This window comes from Podarcis vaucheri, assembly GCF_965113315.1.
Source record: "Podarcis vaucheri genome assembly, chromosome: 10".
In the NCBI taxonomy this organism is placed as follows: Eukaryota; Metazoa; Chordata; class Lepidosauria; order Squamata; family Lacertidae; genus Podarcis; species Podarcis vaucheri.
The window spans coordinates 72,844,736-72,864,967 of record NC_138748.1 but is presented as its reverse complement, the minus strand read 5'-3'; the positions used below and the strand labels follow the sequence as shown (position 1 = coordinate 72,864,967).

Sequence of the window (20,232 nt, the reverse complement as noted above, 5' to 3'; positions counted from 1 at the left end):
AAGAATGGAGGCGGGAAACCAATTTTTGGAAAAATTGTATTAAATTTGTTTTCACATGGGTGATTTGGTAAAAATTTGGAAAATCAATAAAAAGGATTTGGCAGGGCAAGGGGCTCTCCCCACAAAGCGCGAGGAAGCAATCTTCCATCATCAAGCTGCTGAACCCCCCCCCCCCCATTTTCTGAGAGCCAGGAGGGAAGAGAAATGGGGGGGGGGGACTAGAGTGGGGACTCTCGTCTTCTGCCGTGGCAAAGGGGAGCCACACAGGGCTCCCCCCCCACCACACTCTACGCCATTGAAAGGTTCAGGACAGGTCAAAGAAAGTCCTTCTTTACGCAGCCAGAGTTAACCTGTGGAACTCCCTCCCACAGGAGGCAGTGAAGGCGGCTTTAAAAGAGAGTGGGACAAATTCCTGGAGGAGGAGAGGGCTCTGGGTGGCTCCTATGCTCTGGCCTCCACAGCTGAGTGAAGCCATGCTTCTGAACTGCTGTCCCTAGAAACCACAGGAGGGGAGAGGGCTCCTGTGTTCGAATCCTGCTTGCAGGTTTCATTTTGGGACAGCTGGATGGCCCCTGTTGGAAGAGACCCTGAGGATCATCTAGAACAGCCCCAGGGCCGGATTTAGGTTTGAGGAGGCCCTCAGCTCCTGAAGGTAATGGAGCCCTTGATATCTCCAGCTGACCTTTGTCAACAACAAATGGTCGCTGTTTTTTTGTGCATCTCAAGCCATTTGCATATAACAAAATATGTGTTTTATCAAAGTAATTGCTGAACAATTAAGAAGTATATTAATAGTGAAATACAATTAAGAAGTAGTACATATTACTAGTGAAATAATGATTAAGCTCAAACTTAAAATGATTTTTTATTCATAACAAACTTAATAATGCAAACACATTGGCATTGGGTAACAACAAATGTTCCTCTAGAAACACAGTTTACAAAGACTCACGATCTAGTCTCTAGAAACTTGCTATAACATGAAATAATAGCTGTAATTATATGATGCAAATAATTATAAATAGCAGAATGTGGGCACCCTCTGTATAGAAATGAGCAAAGCAGTGATATTTGAGGGAGCAGGCGAGCAGGCGGGGCCCATGACTTACATCACAGGAGCCTACACAACAGAAAACACTGTTGCTGTATGTAGGTTTTATTTTATTTGCTTTTTTATCTTATATTTTGGAAATGTACATCCAGTGGTTTTTTTCCCTTTAATTTTTTGGGGGCCCCCAAGAGAGTGGGGGCTTATACTTAAGCCTGTTGAGCTTATACGTAAATCTGGCACTGCACAGCCCTCTGCAAGGCAGGAATAGGCAGTTCCCCCATACGGGGATCGAACCTGCAACCTTGGCATCATCAGCACCACGCTCTAACCAATGGAACTATCCAAGCACGCCCGATGCTCCCCCGTTCCCCCTGTGCTCACGCACCCCTCCTCACCCTCTTGAAAGGGCATAGATGCTCCCTGCCCCTCAACTCACCTTAAGCCCATGTTGGACCAAGAGGCTGTCCAGGACGGGGTCGCCGAGGAAGACAGCCGGGTAGAATTCCTCCTGCCACTGCCGCCTCCACCACCGCTGAGGGAGGGACCTGAAGGGGGCAGAAAGCGGGAGAATAACTGGGTGCACTTAGAATCATAGAATCATAGAGTTGGAAGAGACCCCAAGGGCCATCGAGTCCAACCCCCTGCCATGCAGGAAACACCATCAGAGCACTCCTGACATATGGTTGTCAAGCCTCTGCTTAAAGACCTCCAAAGTAGGAGACTCCACCACACTCCTTGGCAGCAAATTCCACTGTCAAACGGCTCTTACTGTCAGGAAGTTCTTCCTAATGTTTAGGTGGAATCTTCTTTCTTGTAGTTTGGATCCATTGCTCCGTGTCCGCTTCTCTGGAGCAGCAGAAAACAACCTTTCTCCCTCCTCTATGTGACATCCTTTTCTATATTTGAACATGGCTATCATATCACCCCTTAACCTCCTCTTCTCCAGGCTAAACATGCCCAGCTCCCTTAGCCGTTCCTCATAAGGCATCGTTTCCAGGCCTTTGACCATTTTGGTTGCCCTCCTCTGGTCACGTTCCAGTTTGTCCGTGTCCTTCTTGAACTGTGCTGCCCAGAACTGGACACAGTGCTCCAGGTGAGGTCTGGCCAGAGCAGAATACAGTGGCACTATTACTTCCCTTGATCTAGATGCTATACTCCTATTGATGCAGCCCAGAATTGCATTGGCTTCTTTAGCTGCCACATCACACTGTTGGCTCATGTCAAGTTTGTGGTCAACCAAGACTCCTAGATCCTTTTCACAGATCCCGCCTTGGATCAAATCTATGCTTCCAGCTGCCATAAGAAAGCTGCAGAGATAGCGCAGGATAGTGTGCACCCCGGAAATGATCTCTTTCAGCTTCTGCCTTCTGGAAGAAGGTACAGGGTTATAAAGACTAGGACTAGCCGTGGTGTCTAGATTGTGGTGTCTTTATTCTTTTAAGAGGGATTCAAGGGAACTTACCAGGAACGTGCAATTCAGTCTGAGTCAGACTGAATTGTATAATAGTGAGAGGCTCACACAAGCCTGCAACCAGCTATCTGCTGTGCATGTAAAAAGGGGAATGTAACTCTACTACACAAAGGAACTTGCTAGCGCAAGTTAAAAAGGCTCAGTGGTTTAGACCACAGCGCCACCCGCATCCTTAGCACAAGTTAGGAAGGATATTAATAAACAATATATCCTCTCCTGCCTCCCTGAACATTCCCACGAGAAGATGGTCGAGGAGAGGACGAAACAGCCCCAAAGGATTCCCTGCCCTCTCCCAGAAAGCGCTTCATGTCACTCACCAATCCTGGCCGGCGTCCGTGAACCAGTATTTGTACAGCTGAGCCCGGATGTATGTTGGGGGTTTGGAGCTGAAGGGGTATTTGGAGTCGTCCACCTGCACAAGATGGATCACTGTGGGAGGGAAAGGAAGTTCTTTCAGGCCCAGTGGGTCCGGATGTCCCACCCACTTAGACCCACGGGGCTTTTGTGGGTTTAGGATAAGAACTGTGTCTGCCACCTTGAGCTCCTTTGGAAAACAAGGTGGGATATACAAATGCAATCACAAACGATATTCCTGATAATCACAGGAAAGTTTTCCTCTATGCGACAACAGCTGCCAGGATGCTCATAGCAAAAAATTGGAAAGGGAGAAAAATTCCATCAATGAAAGAGTGGCAAATTAAAATTTGCAAATATATACATCTGGCAAGTCTCACAGCATTCATAAGGGGACAATCGGACTAAAAATTAGTAAAAGAATGGGATTGTGCTAAAGAGTATATGAAAAGATATTGTTCTGGAGTAAGTATATCGGTATGTAACGAATGAAGCTTTGCAGGGTTAAAGAAAGTGAAAAATGGTGCAGAAAATATAAAGATAGAGGTAATCTACATTAGACACAACAATTTAGAAAGAGTAAAAATTTTGAGGTCTTAGAACAAAGGAAGGAGGTCAATATGTACGTAATGGTTAGAATGATAAGGTTTTATTTGTAGTTGTGTGTTTTTTTGGTTGTTTCTTTTTCTTGTTTGTATTGCTTTATTTTGGATTTAATGTTTGTAATTTTTGTTGTAATTTTGCATTGAAAATAAAATAATAATAATTTTTTTTAAAAAAAATGCAACAAATGAATCAACAGCAATAATAACAGAAGGCAGAATTAGACAAACAGCTTGATTGGAATAACTTCCACGGGTCTTAATATTTTAGTGTTCTCGTTCGGGGGGGGGGGGAAGGAGAAGCTGTAGTAAGTCGCCCCCCAATATCAGAATTCTGTAAAATGTGGGAAATGGCCGTCCTCTGACTCTTTCCCTCCTCTCACCTTCTTTCTTGCCCTGTAGGAGGCGGTAGACGAATCCCGTGAACCAGGGGCTGTGCGCTTGGGGAGCCAGGGCGGCAAACCACATCTGCCAGTCGAGGCGCGGTTGGTGCGGGGTCACGACAGGGGGGGCAGCGCTGACGTTGCCCGGCTTGTACATGAACTCAATCTCCTGCAGGCGAGAGGGGCACTGATCACACACACATCGCCTGAAGCCTTATATCCCAGGTCAGCGAGGTTCATTGGACGACCACGAGAAAGTGAGCCTTTGGGTGTCATCAGCCCAGTCCTGCGGGACTCCCTGCCACTTGACACCCAGCAGGTGCCACCCGAGCAAACTTTTAAATGCCTGCTGAAAACTTCTATATTCCTCCAGGCTTATGCAGGCAATTAAGAACATACCAAACCACAGGGATGCACAAATATCTTTACAAATGATATACAGTGGAACCTTGGCTCTCGAACAGAATCTGTTCTGGGAGTCCGTTCAACTCCCGAAACCGTTTGAAAACCAAGGCGCGGCTTGCAATTGGCTGCAAGAGCTTCCTGCGCTCAAGCGGAAGCTATGTCGGACGTTTGGCTTCCGAAAAACGATCAAAAACCAGAACGCTCACTTCCGGGTTTTCAGCGTTCGGGAGCCAAAATGTACAAGTACTAAGGCGTTTGAGAACCAAGGTACGACTGTACATAAATATATATACGTGATATATATAAATGAAACCACCCAAACCCCCAGGATGCTGTGCTTCCACCGTCAGCTGCCTCCCAAGTCATGCAAATGACTCATTAGTCCACCCTGGCTTGTGCCCATCCTCCATGAGGTCTAGCACCTTGTGCAAGCATTGTTTTGCCAAAGTCCTTGGACGGCATCAGCGGCTGCAGGCAGAAAAGAGGCCCGAATCCTCCTCCAAGAGGAGGATAAAAGTGTGTGGTCTAAAATTGCGTGCACCAAAAACTCCTCTCCTGCGGACTCCACCCACATCAGCTTCTCACGACGGGCTTTATTAAAGCAAAAAGGCTAATTGGACAGTGTCTGAAGGACTTAGGAGCAACAGAACAATCTGGCCATTATAAAGAAATTCTGTCCTTGGTATGACTCCCCCCCCCCCTTCTTAGCTTGATTCCCTGGCACCATATTTGTATAAATTAACTATCCCAAAATACAGATGTGCCTTCTTCACACTGGTCAGATTGGATGTGATGCCCTCTGCCGTACTTGAGGGCAGATACCAAAAGATTCCAACTGAGAAACAACTCTGCCCCATCTGGAAACAGTGTCTCATGTTCCCCTGTCCTGTCCCCTTTGCAAAGATCTGAGGAATGAGATCATCACCCCACTCCTACTCACCATCCCAGGCCGCCCATCTGCGGCTACATTGTTCTTTCTTTTATCAGATCAAAATGATCAGACAACAGCAAAGGTTGCTAGGTTTATCGAGGGTGCAGTGAGATTAAGGGCCACTATCTGAACGATAAACCTGGTCATTTGATTGCCCTTTTTATCCACTGTTTTCTTTTTAATTGCATACCGTAGTTTTCGCTCTATAAGACGCACCTAGTTTTTGTTAGAGATAGGTAGCCGTGTTGGTCTGCCATAGTCAAAATAAAAAAATTCCTTCCAGTAGCACCTTAAAGACCAACTAAGTTAGTTCTTGGTATGAGCTTTCGTGTGCATGCACACTTCCTCAGATACACTGAAACAGAAGTTGCCAGATCCTTCTATATAGTGAGAAGGTGGGGAGGGGTATTACTCAGAAGGGTGGTGGGAATGGGAGATTGGCAGATAGCTGAGATGAGCCTGTTGACGACTCTTAACGACTGTAATAGGTCTTAAAGGAAAAGAACTAACTTAGTTGGTCTTTAAGGTGCTACTGGAAGGAATTTTTTTTATTTTGACCTAGTTTTTGGAGGAGGAAAACAAGAAAAAAAATATTCTGAATCCCAGAAGCCAGGACAGCCAGCAGGATCACAGCGCAGCGATCTCACTTGCTGTCCTGGCTTATGGGATAGCCGCGCACAGCCTCTCCCGGGCAAGGGGAGCCCTCATATTTCATATTTCAATTGTTGTATTTTAATTTTTAAGTTGTATTCATTCAACTTGTTTTTATTATTGCTTGTTAGCCGCCCTGAGCCCGGCCTTGGCTGGGGAGGGCGGGGTATAAATAAAAATTATTATTATTATTATCCCCTGCCCAGGAGAGGCTGTGTGCAGATAAGGCTCTCCCCCCCCCCCAGAGTCACACTCCCTTTAAAGAGCGTGCAGTGTGTCCGGCTCTTGGGGGCTTTTGCCCGAGGAGGGAGGAAAAGAGCCGTGCGGCTCTTTAAAGGGAGTGCTGAGCAGAGTCTCCCACCTGCATTCGCCCCATAAGACGCACACACATTCCCCCTTACTTTTTAGGAGGGGAAAAGTGCGTCTTACAGAGCGAAAAATACGGTATATGGCTTGTTTTATGTTGCTATGGCAGTTGGCTAATGCGAATAAAGTTTATCTATCTCCATGAATTACCGTCCATGTTTCCTTGTCATAGCTGCCTTCCAAGACCACCTCGGGTCGCCCGCCGACCCCCGTCATCCGCCGGAAGAGGCCGTAGGAGTTGGCCAGTTGGTAGCGGTCAACAGCGCTGAAGAGCTGGTGGACGCTGGGCCAGAGTTTCCCGTTGGACTCGTACTCAATGTAGGTGAAGGGGACCTGGGGCAAGAGAGAGAGAGAGCAAGGAGGGGAGAGGTTTTTTTGGGGGGTCAGCCTCTCCTGGAGACAACGTTGCTGGAACAGGAGCGGCAAGGGCTTAGCTGTCTAAAAAACATGCATCGGGTATGTGGAACCCCGTCTCTGAATGAATGAAGCCCCGTGTTATAAGGAAAAATTGCTCCTTTTCCCTTATGGTGTACCCAAGAGCCCATATAGAGTCCTTACATAGGTTCCCTATCGGTAGCAGAAAATAATAGAGGCCAACCAGAGAATATTGAGAAGCAAAGCAGCTAGCAAGACTTGATGTTTTCATCCCCCAAAAAGTTTTATAATAATAATAATAATTTATTATTTGTACCCCGCCCATCTGGCTAGGTTTCCCCAGCCACTCTGGGCGGCTTCCAACAAAGATGAAAAATACACTAAAATGTCACATATTAAAAACTTCCCTGAACAGGGCTGCCTTCAGATGTCTTCTGAATGTCAGGTAGTTGTTTATCGCTTTGACATCTGATGGGAGGGCGTTCCACAGGGCGGGCGCCACTACCGAGAAGGCCCTCTGCCTGGTTCCCTGTAACTTCACTTCCCGCAGGGAGGGAACCGCCAGAAGGCCCTCGGCGCTGGACCTCAGTGTCCGGGCAGAACGATGGGGGTGGAGACGCTCCTTCAGATATACTGGACCGAGGCCGTTTAGGGCATTAAAGGTCAGCACCAACACTTTGAATTGTGCTCGGAAACGTACTGGGAGTTTTTTTGATTTGAGTTTCTACTGAAAAGAGGATGCATTTTAATGCTGTATTTTAATCTTGTTTTTAAGTTGTATTTCAATCAATTGTTTTTATACCAGTGTTAGCTGCCCTGAGCCCAGTCTTGGCTGGGGAGGGTGGGGCATAAATAAAATTTAATAATAATGATCTTTATTAAACTGTTGCAACAGGGTCCCCCGGCTCACCCCACGCAGGGAGGGAAAGGAGGAATCCAGAACATTGGTGCGCAAGCTCTTATATAGACTTTTGAAATTGCCTCCCCTGTAGCTGAAGACCACCCCCAAAAAACATCATACATGCATCACAGAAAGAGGTGGTCCCCAGCAGAAATTTGAGTGTGTTGCCTCTCTCCTGTCTGCCAGGATACCTGATAATGCCTTATTATCCGATTGCCTTTTCTGGGTAGCCTGGCCATTTCTTGGAGATGGTAAATACTTAGTTCCTGAATCTCTTACGCACGTTAACAGATACAGTGGTGCCTCGCAAGACGAAAAGAATCCGTTCTGTGATTCTCTTCGTCTAGCGGTTTTTTCGTCTTGCGAAGCAAGCCCATTGACGGATTAGCGGATTAGCGCTATTAGCGGCTTATCTGCTGATCGGATCAGCTGATAAGCGGCTCAGCGGCTTAGAAAAAGGGGGGGGAGGAAAAAACCCCGCAGGAACTCGCAAGGCATTGTCGTCTTGCGAAGCAAGCCCATTTTGCGAAGCCCATTTTGCGAAGCACCTCCAAAACGGAAAACCCTTTCGTCTAGCGGGTTTTCCGTCTTGCGAGGCATTCGTCTTGCGGGGCACCACTGTACTTGCCAGACTGTATTCACAGGGAGGTGTAAGCAGCCCCTACAGTCCAAAGACAATTGGAAAGCTTTCCCCATTTCCTTCCTCCTGGCAGAAAAATCTTTGAGGTCAAACTGGGAGAGTCAAAATGGCTTCAGGATTGTTCTCCTGTACTATTTCAGAGACACGGTTTATATACTTATGTATGTGTTTGCCTTGTACATTTATGAACATTTATTTCATATATGTAAATGTAAAGGGACCCCTGACCATTAGGTCCAGTCATGGCTGACGTGGGTTGTGGCGCTCATCTCGCTTTACTGGCCAAGGGAGCCGGCGTACAGCTTCTGGGTCATGTGGCCAGCATGGCTAAGCCGCTTCTGGTGAACCAGAGCAGCGCACGGAAATGCCGTTTACCTTCCCGCCGGAGCGGGACCTATTTATCTACTTGCTCTTTGATGTGTTTTTGAACTGCTAGGTTGGCAGGAGCAGGGACCGAGCAACGGGAGCTCACCCTGTCGCGGGGATTCAAACTGCCAACCTTCTGATCGGCAAGTCCTAGGCTCTGTGGTTTAACCCACAGCGCCACCCACGTCCCCTTTCATATATGTAAGACCTTAGAATTCCTATAACACCAGGAATCCCCACCACTAGGGATCCCTTTCCAAGTGAGAGCAACTGTTAGGGGGGCTTTGCTTCCCCCCAATTTGCTTTAAAAGGAAACAACAGGACAATATATTCATTCCACAGTGAGATGCAAGGTTCATATTTATACGAAAAGCACCCCTCCCTCCCACTTCTCTTTCCCCTGCCATCGTTCAAAGGTGCCATTTTTCTTTTTTCTGAGTTGGCACATTTGGCAGCTTTCGAGGCCCACGCAAGACGTCATCCCTTTCCCCAAGCTGCCGCCTGATTTACTCACCAGGCTGATGGTAAACATCCCGAGAGCTGCAGTGGCGAAGATGGCCCACTGGGTGGCGCTCCAGAGCTTCCAGAAAAAGCCACGGGTGCAAGCACTCCTGGGGGGGGGGGAGAGAAAGAGGGCAAATAGAGGGGGCAGCAAATTAACTTCTGCCATCTCTTATTTTATTTTACAGTTCAGTTTTTATTCGTTTATAAACAATACATCCAATCACCTCGAAACACCAAAACACAAAAGCGTTACGAACAAACCGCCACCAATACAAAAAAGGACAATATGTAACTGAAAAAGGAAAGAATAAAGCAACTTTCTTCTCCACCTGACGACTTCCTCTGCCTCCTTTATTTCCTTGTTAATCTGGTTTTTTTTTTTAGTAAACTTAACCAACATTAAATGTTTGTATTCTTTTTAAACTTGTGTTATTACAAGAGTTAATCAAAGCATACTAAGGATTTGATGTGGGGACAATGTTCTTTTAAATATAGTCTACAGATGTCCCACTCTTTGTTATACTTTTGGATCGACCGGTCCCTGGCCTTTTCTGTCGTGTTTGCTAATTCTATATACAGTGGTACCTTGCTTCTCAAATACCTTGGTACTCAAACAACTTGGAACCCAAACACTGCAAACCCAGAAGTGTTCCGTTTTGTGAACTTTTTTCAGAAGCCGAACGTGCTCTGTTTTGAGCGTTACGCTTCCGTTTTGAGTATTATGATGCGGTGTGTCTGTTTTTGCTATTTATTTTGCGATCTTGTGGCTCTTTTTTTTTCTTTTTGTGACTGTGTAGAACCCAGTTCAGCTATTGATTGTGTACATTGATTATTGCTTTCATTTTATGGATCAGTGGTCTCATTAGATAGTAAAATTCATGTTAAATTGCTGTTCTGGGGGGTTGTTTTTAAATTTTGAGGTATTTAGTAAAGAGTTACAGTCATACCTCATGTTACGTGCGCTTCACGGTTTTTCAGGTTGCGTCCTGTGGCGACCCGGAAGTACCGTAAAGGGTTACTTCTGGGTTTTGCCGCTCGCACATACTCAGAAGCACCAAATCGTGCTATGCGCCTGCGCAGATACGGCACTTCAGGTTGCGGGCTTTTCATGTTGTGAACGGGCCTCCGGAACGGATCCCATTCGCAACCAGAGGTACCACTGTACATTAGAACTGAAAAATATATAAAATGCTATAATATAAAGGTTAGTTTTGAAAGCCAAGAGGTGGGAGGGAAGGAAGTTGACAGGCTCTAAGGAGCCAAAGAAATGGACAAGAATGATGTGATTATATACGTTTAAATGGAAAAGTAATAAAAAATATTTTTTTAAAAAGGAAAAAAAGAAAGCAGCAGGGACACTGCCAAGGCCTTTCCCCCAAAAGACACTGCTTCCCCCTTTACCTGTGAGGCACTCACCTGTACCCAGCCTGAAGGATCTCCCAGACCAGAGAGGCAAGTCCGATGGCCGCCAGAGGGAGGGTCACCATCCGCAACCACAGCATGAACTCGTGGTAGGTGAAAGCTGGAGAGAGACAGACAAGTTGTCCACGTACGTGAAAAAGCCGGGAGCAGGGGTGACAAGCCCCCAGCCCAAATCAGTGAACTTTAAACTAAGAATCAGAGAACAGTAGGCACCCCTACGGCGTCTCCCGAGACAGACAGGGGCCCAAAACAGAACCACAGATGCACCCTTTCGGAAAGATTCCTGGCTCAGTGCTAAGCTTGGCAAGCAGAATGTCCCAGGTTCAGACTCTGATGGTCTCTCCAGGCAGGGCTAGCACAGGCCTTGCCTGAAACCTTGCTGAGCTGCTGCCAGCCTGTGTCCGGTAGTACTGCGCTGGATGGACCAGGCGTCTTCCTCGATGCAAGGCAGATCCCCATGCTCCGCATTCAAAAGAACTCAGTTTTTGAACGTGGCAGCATCTACACTGCGGAACTCCTTGCCTATTGATAGCAGGCAAGCAGCTTCACTTCACTTTTTTCGGCGCCTCCTAAAAACGTTTTCGTTCAGACAAGAGTTACAGAGTTGGTGCAAGCTCTGTTTTCGGGCCTATCATTATTTTAACTTCAGGAATGCATTAAATTATTGTTGCTCTTTTTTCTGGGTGGTAATTTTATTGCTTTATCTCATTTTTGTAAAGCATGTTGAGGGGTTTTTTATTATTAAAAAAATACAATCAAGCAGTGTACGCATTTTATGAAAGAAAGAATGTTCCCACGAATTGAACAATTTCCTTTATGGTATTAAATTTTCCTGGTGCCCAAATTGGCACATTTTGACCTTAGATCATCAGGCTTTTTTCCAGACCCATGATCATCTTGGTTGCCCTCCTCTGCCCACCTTGCAGCTTGTCAACATCCTTCTTAAATTGTGGTGCCCAGAACTGGACACAGGATTCCAGGTGTGGTCTGACCAAGGCAGAACAGAGCAGGAACATTACTCCCTTTGATCTGGACACTAGACTTCTGTTGAAGTTACTGTTCATTGTCATCGATGGCAAAAGCAACACATTCTTTCCATAGGAAAAAAGCAGTGAAAAGCCCTCGACTATTTATATGGATATTCTCAGGGCTGGATTTAGGTTTGATGAAGACCTCAGCTACTGAAGGTAAAGGGGCCCTTGATATGTCCAGCTGTCCTTTGTCAACAACAAATTGTCACTGTTTTTCGTGTGGAATATATGCTATATAGTAATTTATGGACCCAATAGGTATCTCAAGCCATTTGCACATGTTGCTATGCACCCAGTCCATGCGGAATGTAGGCACCCTATATATAGAAAGGAGCAAACCAGTGATATTTTAGGGTGCAGGCGAACAGGCAGGGCCCATTACTTACATCCTAGGAGCCTACGCAACACAAAACACTGTTGCTGTATGTAAGTTTCCTTTTGTTTTTTTATGTTATATTTTGGAAATGTACACCCAGGTTTTCTTCCCTTTAAATTTTTTTGGGGCCCCCAAGAGAGTGGGGCTGTAAGCTATAGCTTGTTTAGCTTATACGTAAATCTGGCACTGGCATATTCTATTTTCATCCTGCCACGATTATGGCAGCATCTTGCTCCCCGACGTTTCTTTTTAAAAATTCTTTATTACAAAATAATTTACATAACAAAAAACACCATAGACAGACTAACAACCCCTCATTTGACATTGTATACCCTTTAACTTCCGATTCACCTCATTGTGCTTTTTATACCTTACTAGTCTATACGCACTTCATTTTTAATAATTCATTTTGGTTAATTATCAGGAAAAAAATTACTTTATAAATTCCTCAAACTTCAAGATTCAATCCAAAATCTGTGAGGAGATTGGTGTTATTACAGTACTTTTTAAGGTATTCTTTGAACGTTGTCCAATCTTTACTAAATTTCTGGTTAGAATTTCCCCGTGATCCTTGCAAGTTCTGAGTATTCTGACGTTTCCATACCTGCCTTGGACTCAATCAGCTTCTTCTCCCAGTTGACCTTCAGGTCGAAGTAAAGAGCCGTCCAGTAGACCAGCAAGCCATAGGCGCCCAGTTCGGACAGAAGAGACATGACGGACGCCAAGCTGGGAGGCCAAGCTGCGGACAAGAGACAACACGGAGCAATGCAAGGATGGAGGGGGGTGGGGTGGGCATGGAGGGGCAGTGGACACCCCCCCTAGATGGGTCACTGGGCAGAGAGGGCGGAGAGAGCGACTCAAAATCCTTACCTGCTTTGAGGGAAGAGAGTTTCAAGGCTGATGCAGCGGCCCCAACCTCCCACTGCGGGAACTCAAAATATCTATCTTCCTAGAAGTTTGGGGGACAGGAGGTGGGCGGGTGTGGAGGACTCCCTGGTCGTGAATGGGGCAACTGTGTCCCTGAAGGACCAGGTGCGCTCCATCTGGTACGCAGGATGAGACGCTCCCTGTCCACAAAACTGTCTGCCAGAGTGGTGCATGCTCTAGTTATCTCTCGCTTGGACTCCTGCAATGCGCTCTGCATGGGGCTACCTTTGAAGGTGATTCGGAAACTACAACTAATCCAGAACGTGGCAGCTAGACTGGGGACTGGGAGCAGCCGCCGAGACCACATAACACCGGTCTTGAAAGACCTTCATTGGCTCCCAGTACGTTTCCAAGCACAATTCAAAGTGTTGGTGCTGACCTTGAAAGCCCTAAACGGCCTCAGCCCAGTATACCTGAAGGAGCGTCTCCACCCCCATCGTTCTGCCCAGACACTGAGGTCCAGCGCTGAGGGCCTTCTGGCGGTTCCCTCCTTGCGAGAAGTGAGGTTACAGGGAACCAGGCAGAGGGTCTTCTTGGTAGTGGCACCCGCCCTGTGGAACGCCCTCCCACCAGATGTCAAAGAGAAGAAGAACTACCAGACTTTTAGAAGACATCTGAAGGCAGCCCTGTTTAGGGAAGCTTTTTATGTTTAATAGGTTATTGTATTTTAGTGTTTTGTTGGAAGCCGCTCAGATTGGCTGGTATAAATCATCATCATCATTATTGTAGATAGGAAGGAGTTCACTGCTCAGAATTTGCACTAAGGTGGTCTTATTGCTGCTCCCCAGTGGCATCGCCTAAAGGGGTGCTAAGAGGTACCGGGGAGGGAAGGAGGGGGCGATGGAAGTGTGAGTCAGACTTTGAAAAGGTTCCCAAATACTTTTTGGTGCCCGGCCCTCTTGACTCGATAAACTCATCCCCTGCACCTCCTACCCTACAAAAAGCATTACTTAGAATATTGTAATAATGATGATGATTCTATTATTGGTACCCCGCCTATCTGACTGAGCCGCCCCAGTCACTCTGGGCGGCTTCCAACATATAAAAAACCAGAACGTGGCAGCAGACCTACATTGGCTCCCGGGACGTTTCCGAGCACAATTCAAAGTGTTGGTGCTGACCTTGACAGCCTTAAACAGCCTTGGCCCAGTAGACCTGGAGGAGTGTCTCCACCCCCATTGTTCTGCCCGGACACTGAGGTCCAGCTCCGAGGGCCTTCTGGTGGTTCCCTCCCTGCGGGAAGTGAAGTTACAGGGAACCAGGCAGAGGGCCTTCTCGGTGGTGGCACCCACCCTGTGGAACGCCCTCCCACCAGATGTCAAAGAGATAAACAACTATCTGACATTTAGAAGACATCTGAAGGGAGCTCTGTTTAGGGAAGCTTTTAATGTTTAATGCTGTATTTATTTATATTCTGTTGCTCAGAGTGGCTGGGTATAAATTGCTGTTGTTGTTGTTAAACATTAAAAAAACTTTAAACATTAAAAAGCTTCCTGATACAGGGCTGCCTTCAGACGTCTTCTAAAGGTTGTACAGTTACTCATCCCCTTGACATCTGTTGGGTGGGTGCCGCTACCGAGAAGGCCCTCTGCCCGGTTCCCTGTAACCTCACTTCTCGCAGTGAAGGAACGCAAAGCCCACCAAGAAAGATAGTAACACAATATTCGAAAGAGCAACCATGAAATGCACATTGATTCAAAACCCAGTGAAAACTATTTGGCTTAATTCAACACTGGAGGGGGACGACGACTTGATCTGGCGATGCCAGATTCTTGAACTCTGAACCCCCAGTGCCCCTTTGCCTCTTGGCAACCTCTCAGAGGACACCAGCACCCACCTGGGGATCAGATGATACAGACCCTCCCCGTCGCTAGCCCTGGACCCATTTTACAGAGCCACGGAGACCAAAGCCGCTTACCGGCTGCCGTTTTCCTCCTGCCGTGGCCCAGCCACATCCCCAAATGTTCGTCATCCAGGAGGGAGAAGCTCAGCACGATGGTGAGAAGGTTGAAGAAGTTGTAGTTGCCCGTGGCGATGATGAGGAGCTGCAGGAGGACCTGGAAAGGGTTTCGGAAACCTGTCGTTATGATCTTAAACCTAGGTTTTAAAAGACAACCCACCCACCCCACGACCGGACCGGATGCAAACGGACAGGGACAGGGTCTATACAAAGAAGCGCATTTATCAGGGCCGAGAATAGATGTATTTGTAAGAGAATCTCCACAGCCCAGCTGAAAGTTTGAGCGTATTACACCGATCCTGGTCTGACTGCACTGGCTACTGATTAGTTTCTTTTTTATATATATATAAATGTTTATTGGATTTTCACAAATTATAAGAACACACACAATACACAAAACAAACATACACACACAAAAACAAACATGTATAATTTCGAATCCTTCTTTTCTTAAAACTTACTTCACCGACTTCCCCATACCTCCCCTTTCTGTATCCCAGTTCCCAAATTTATTTCAGCAAATCCTCCCCCTTAATTTTATCTAATTTTTCCTTATTCTTTTCTTTTACTTAATCTTTTACAGCTGTAATCCCCTATTTTTTGTAACCGCAACATTTTAGCACTCATTAATTTTACAATATTTCTTAAGATAAATTTTGAATTTCATCCAATCTTCTTCCGCCGTCTCTTTCCCCTGGTCTCGGATTCTGCCAGTCATTTCAGCCAGTCCCTGGCTACTGATTAGTTTCCGGGCCCAATTCAAAGTGCTGGTTTTGACCTATGAAGCCTTAAATGGCTCAGGACCGCAAGACCTCAAGGACCGCCTCTTTCCATATGAACCCACCTGAACCCTGAGATCATTTTCTGAGGCTTCCTCCTTGAGAGGTCCGGAGGGTGGCAACACGAGAATGGGGCCTTTTCTGCAGTGGCTCCCTGTGCATGGAATGCTCTCCCCAGGGAAGTTTGCCTGGCGCCTTCATTATACAGTCATACCTCGGGTTACAGATGCTTCAGGTTGCGTTCTGTGGGTTACGAACCTGCCGAAACCCAGAAGTACTGAAACAGGTTACTTCTGGGTTTCGGCGGCCGCGCATGCACAGAAGCACTAAATCACGCTTTGCACATGTGCAGAATCGCAACCTGCGTGTGCACAAACGTGCCGCTGCGGGTTGCGAACGTGCATCCTGCACGGATCACGTTCGCAACCCGAGTGTCCGCTGTACTCCTTTGGGCGCTAGGCAAAAACATTCTTTTTTAATCAAACCTGATTGACATCCTATGCCCTTTTAAAAAGTGGTTCGTTTTGAGAGGTTGTTATTGGGCTATTGATCTTATTTTGATTTTATATACAGTGGTGCCTCGCAAGACGAAAAGAATCCGTTCTGTGATTCTCTTCGTCTAGCGGTTTTTCCGTCTTGCGAAGCAAGCCCATTGACGGATTAGCGGATTAGCGCTATTAACGGCTTTTAGCGGCTTATCTGCTGATCGGATCAGCTGATAAGTGGCTTAGCGGCTTAGAAAAAGGGGGGAAGGAAAAAAAAAAACAGGAACTCGCAAGACATTGTCGTCTTGCGAAGCAAGCCCATAGGAAATTTGTTTTGCGAAGCACCTCGAAAACGGAAAACTCTTTCGTCTAGCGAGTTTTCCGTCTTGCGAGGCATTCGTCTTGCGGGGCACCACTGTATTGTGTGAAGCGCCCCAAGACCTCCGGGTACAGAGCGGTATATAAATTAAATGAATGAATGAATGAGGTTGCCTGTGGATACCTGGCTGTAGAAGGCAAAGAGGCGGAGGCGCCGCAGAGGAGCGAAGAAGAGTGCTGGGATGGCTATCTCGATGACGTAAGTGGCCACCACACTGAACTTCTGGAACCAGACGGGCAGCTGGTGGACGAACCACGAGGCTGGTGTGGGGATGCACTGGGTCTCGTAGTGGTAGGTTAAAGCTGGGGAGACAAGTGGTTATGGGATGCATAAAAGGATCCGGAACGAGGGGTTCAGAAAGGAGATTCTGACCGAACATTCTGACCACAATGTGGGATGTAATCCATTGGATCAGTCAAATGCAACATTCCTTCTTTCCCTAGAATGGGCACAATTAGGGGGACATCCTGTTTCACAGCATGTGACCTGGGAGATGGACATGGATCTGGCTGACTCCATGAAAGAGCCGAGTCACACAGCCATTTTCTCAGCCTTGATTTCTAGCTTTTGTCTCTCTCTTGTCGCTGTTCTTTTGCTAACGTTAAATAAGCTGGAGTTCTTGTTATTAAATATACCAAGAAAAAAGCACACCAGGAACTCAGGCCATTGTAAGTTTCAATAGCGGGAGTGGTCCCTACTTGCTAATCAAAAGTCAATTTTAACAAAAACTGATCCATTCAAAAGTATGTATTCTGACAAGGATTACAAACTCTAATAGAGATTACAAACTCATGAAGATATGTATAACACAGTAATTCGTTACAGAATTAGAGATAAGAGTTTATGAGGAGAGACAAGTTCAGGTTAGTCCATAGATTCAACGTGAAGGTCTTCGTTTCAATCACTGAGCAAGTCAGAAGTCAGTTATGGATCAGAAACCAGTACGTTCATGGAAAACGCACAGAAAAGCCCAAGATACATGTTGATCTACCCACATGTAGTTGTCATCTCTGAGAAACGTAGAAAATAACAGGATACATTTATCCAAAAGTCTTCAAACTTACACAACCCTTTAAAAATTAGCTGATGAAGGTGAATACATCGAAACAGGATCCTGTCCTGGTTTCTGATCCATCACTGACTTCTGACTTCTGCTCAATGATTGAAACTTAGCTGTTCTTTTGCTGCCTGCTGCTCTCCTGCCACCATTTTCTTACCAAAATGTGATTTTGCTGTCTGCCGGCTCTCAGCCAGCAGCACACGAGTCCAGTCTCCACGTGAGAAGCTCAGTTTCTTTCTGTAACTACTAAGTAAAGCCTAACTTTCAGGGATCAAACCGTGAACTGAAACGTGAGTAAACCTTGTTACCTTACTCAGAAAGACTCTCGTGTCTTTATTCTTTTAAGAGGGATTAAAGGGGACACAAGGAAATAATCTTAACTAGGAGATTCAAACAAATCTGCAAACTAGCTTCCACCTATATCACTTCACTAGTGTGAGTGAAGGAAGGCTAATACTTATTCAATATATCCTTTCTGACTAGCCTTAACATTCCCACAAACAAGAGCTGTTTGAGGTTTAGAATCATAGAATGATAGAGCTGGAAGAGACCACAAGGGCCATCGAGTCCAACCCCCTGCCAAGCAGGAAACACCATCAGAGCACTCCTGACATATGGTTGTCAAGCCTCTGCTTAAAGACCTCCAAAGTAGGAGACTCCACCACACTCCTTGGCAGCAAATGCCACTGTCAAACAGCTCTTACTGTCCCCTTCCTGCTCTTACTGTTTACTACCCCCTTCCTGATTTTATAACACTACAGCTTTCAAATCCAGGCCTTGCCTCTTCGTTTTGCTGCCGCGACTCCTTCGCCTGTGATTTCCCCACTGACCTGTGAGCCCCCACCAGGTGGGGCAGCGGCTGGTCAGCTTCACCACCCCTGAGGCAAACATGAGGCGGAAGAGCAGCCAGCGCAACAGCCAAAAGGTCACTCCGTCGTGGGGCCGCCATGCCGTTGTGCGCCACTTGAGCAGGTGAAGCGGGGCCACCAGAACCGCCAGGAAGCCCGTCTCCAGCAAAAGGCTGTCCCTGGGAGGGGGAGAAAGATACGGGGAGATTGGAGGAGAAATCAGGGGAGGCCATGCGCTCTGAGATGCCGCTCTTCACACAGACACACAGGGTCAAGGCCTGGGTCTCGTTATTTTATTACAGAATGCTTAAGACAACTTTTGTTAAAAGACTAGAAGCCTTTTTGCTAGGTATTACAGGTCAAGTCTTGCCAAAAGAGTGGAAAAGACTATTTATGTACAGTGGTGCCTCGCAAGAAGGAAAACTCGCAAGATGAAAGAGTTTTTCGTTTTTTTAGTTGCTTCGCAAGACGAATTTCCCTATGGGCTTGCTTCGCAAGACGAAAAACGAAAAAAACGAAAACATCTTGCAAGTTTGTTTCCTTTTTCTTAAAACTGTTAATACCCAGGGTGAGTTCGAGGAGCAACTCATAGCACGCGGTGTGGTAGCCTTTTTTGAGGTTTTTGAAGACTTTGGTGATTTTGAAGACATTGGGAAACCGTGCTTCGCAAGACGAAAAAACTCGCAGAACGAATTAATTTCGTCTTGCGAGGCACCACTGTATACCACAACGGCGGCTAGAATGTTAACTAGCCCCCAGATGGAAAGACAACAAGATAGAGTCATGCCAGGGGTTACAGATGCTTCAGGTTGCGGATGCGCCGAAACCCAGAAGTACAGGGAACAGGTTACTTCTGGGTTTGGGCGGTTGCGCATGCGCAGAAGTGCCAAATCGCGCTTTTGCATGCGCAGAAGCGCTGAATCTCAACCGCTGCGGGTTGTGGACACTGCGGTTGAAACGTGCATCCTGCACGGATCAGGTTCGCAAATCCGAGCGTCCACTGTACCAACCAAAGGAGAATGGGATGAAAAACTGATGGAATAGGCGGAAATGCAGCGCCGTCTTTCCCATAGGGCTTAGTGCACCTGGGTGCTGGCCTCCCAGGGGTGCCCCAGCGAGTGGGGGAGCTGGACGGCTTTGCCGGGGGGCTCCCCTTTCCCTGAATGCCCCCCAGCTGCGCCCTGCCAACCATAAGGCTGGCAGGCGTGCAGCTTCCCTTTCAAGCCTCCTCGGGAGGAGAGCGATCCCCGCAGTGGCTTAGGACAGAAGCTGTGCCCCCACCACCCATATGGCTGGAGGGTACGCAGCTTCCCTCCCAAGCCTCTGCTGTCCCACAGCAGCATGGGGGAGAGTTGTGCCCACCCCCCCATGGCTGGCAGTGAGCAGCTACGGGCACCCCAACACTATCCGTGGTAATTTGGGGGCGCTGGGTGGATATTTGCACCCCGGCGCCGCATCTGCTAAAGACAGCCCTGCTGAAATGGCAAAACTAACTGGACAACTAAGAGAAAAGGACCATAGAGACTGCAAAAAGGACTGGGAACCGTTTATGTTGTACAGTGGTGCCTCACAAGGCGAAAAGAATCCGTTCTGTGATTCTCTTCGTCTAGCGGTTTTTTCATCTTGCGAAGCAAGCCCATTGACGGATTAGCGGATTAGCGCCTTATCTGCTGATCGGATCAGCTGATAAGCGGCTTAGAAAAAGGGGGGGTAGGAAAAAAACCCTGCAGGAACTCGCAAGACATTTTCGTCTTGCGAAGCAAGCCCATAGGAGATTCGTTTTGCGAAGCACCTCCAAAACGGAAAACTCTTTCGTCTAGCGAGTTTTCCATCTTGCGAGGCATTCGTCTTGCGGGGCACCACTGTACTTACAGAAACATCGTAAAGATGTGGACTCACTAGCAGCGTTTGAGTAAACGCTTACAATTAAGAAAATAAGCATAAAAGTTAAGAGGTAATAATGGG

General features: G+C 46.9%; 1 protein-coding gene across 1 annotated transcript in view; it reads right to left on the bottom strand.

Moving 5' to 3' along the window:
* LMF2 (lipase maturation factor 2) overlaps positions 1-20,232 on the bottom strand; it is a 33,794-nt gene that overhangs the window by 2,052 nt on the left and 11,510 nt on the right. The window contains exons 4-13 of the mRNA XM_082238876.1: positions 18,250-18,446; positions 16,483-16,661; positions 14,675-14,813; positions 12,434-12,568; positions 10,417-10,522; positions 9,011-9,107; positions 6,365-6,547; positions 3,862-4,030; positions 2,840-2,951; positions 1,488-1,596 (exon numbers count right to left, since the gene is read on the bottom strand). Coding sequence (XP_082095002.1) covers positions 1,488-1,596; positions 2,840-2,951; positions 3,862-4,030; positions 6,365-6,547; positions 9,011-9,107; positions 10,417-10,522; positions 12,434-12,568; positions 14,675-14,813; positions 16,483-16,661; positions 18,250-18,446 — 1,426 coding nt within the window. The remainder of the gene's footprint in view (positions 1-1,487; positions 1,597-2,839; positions 2,952-3,861; positions 4,031-6,364; positions 6,548-9,010; positions 9,108-10,416; positions 10,523-12,433; positions 12,569-14,674; positions 14,814-16,482; positions 16,662-18,249; positions 18,447-20,232) is intronic.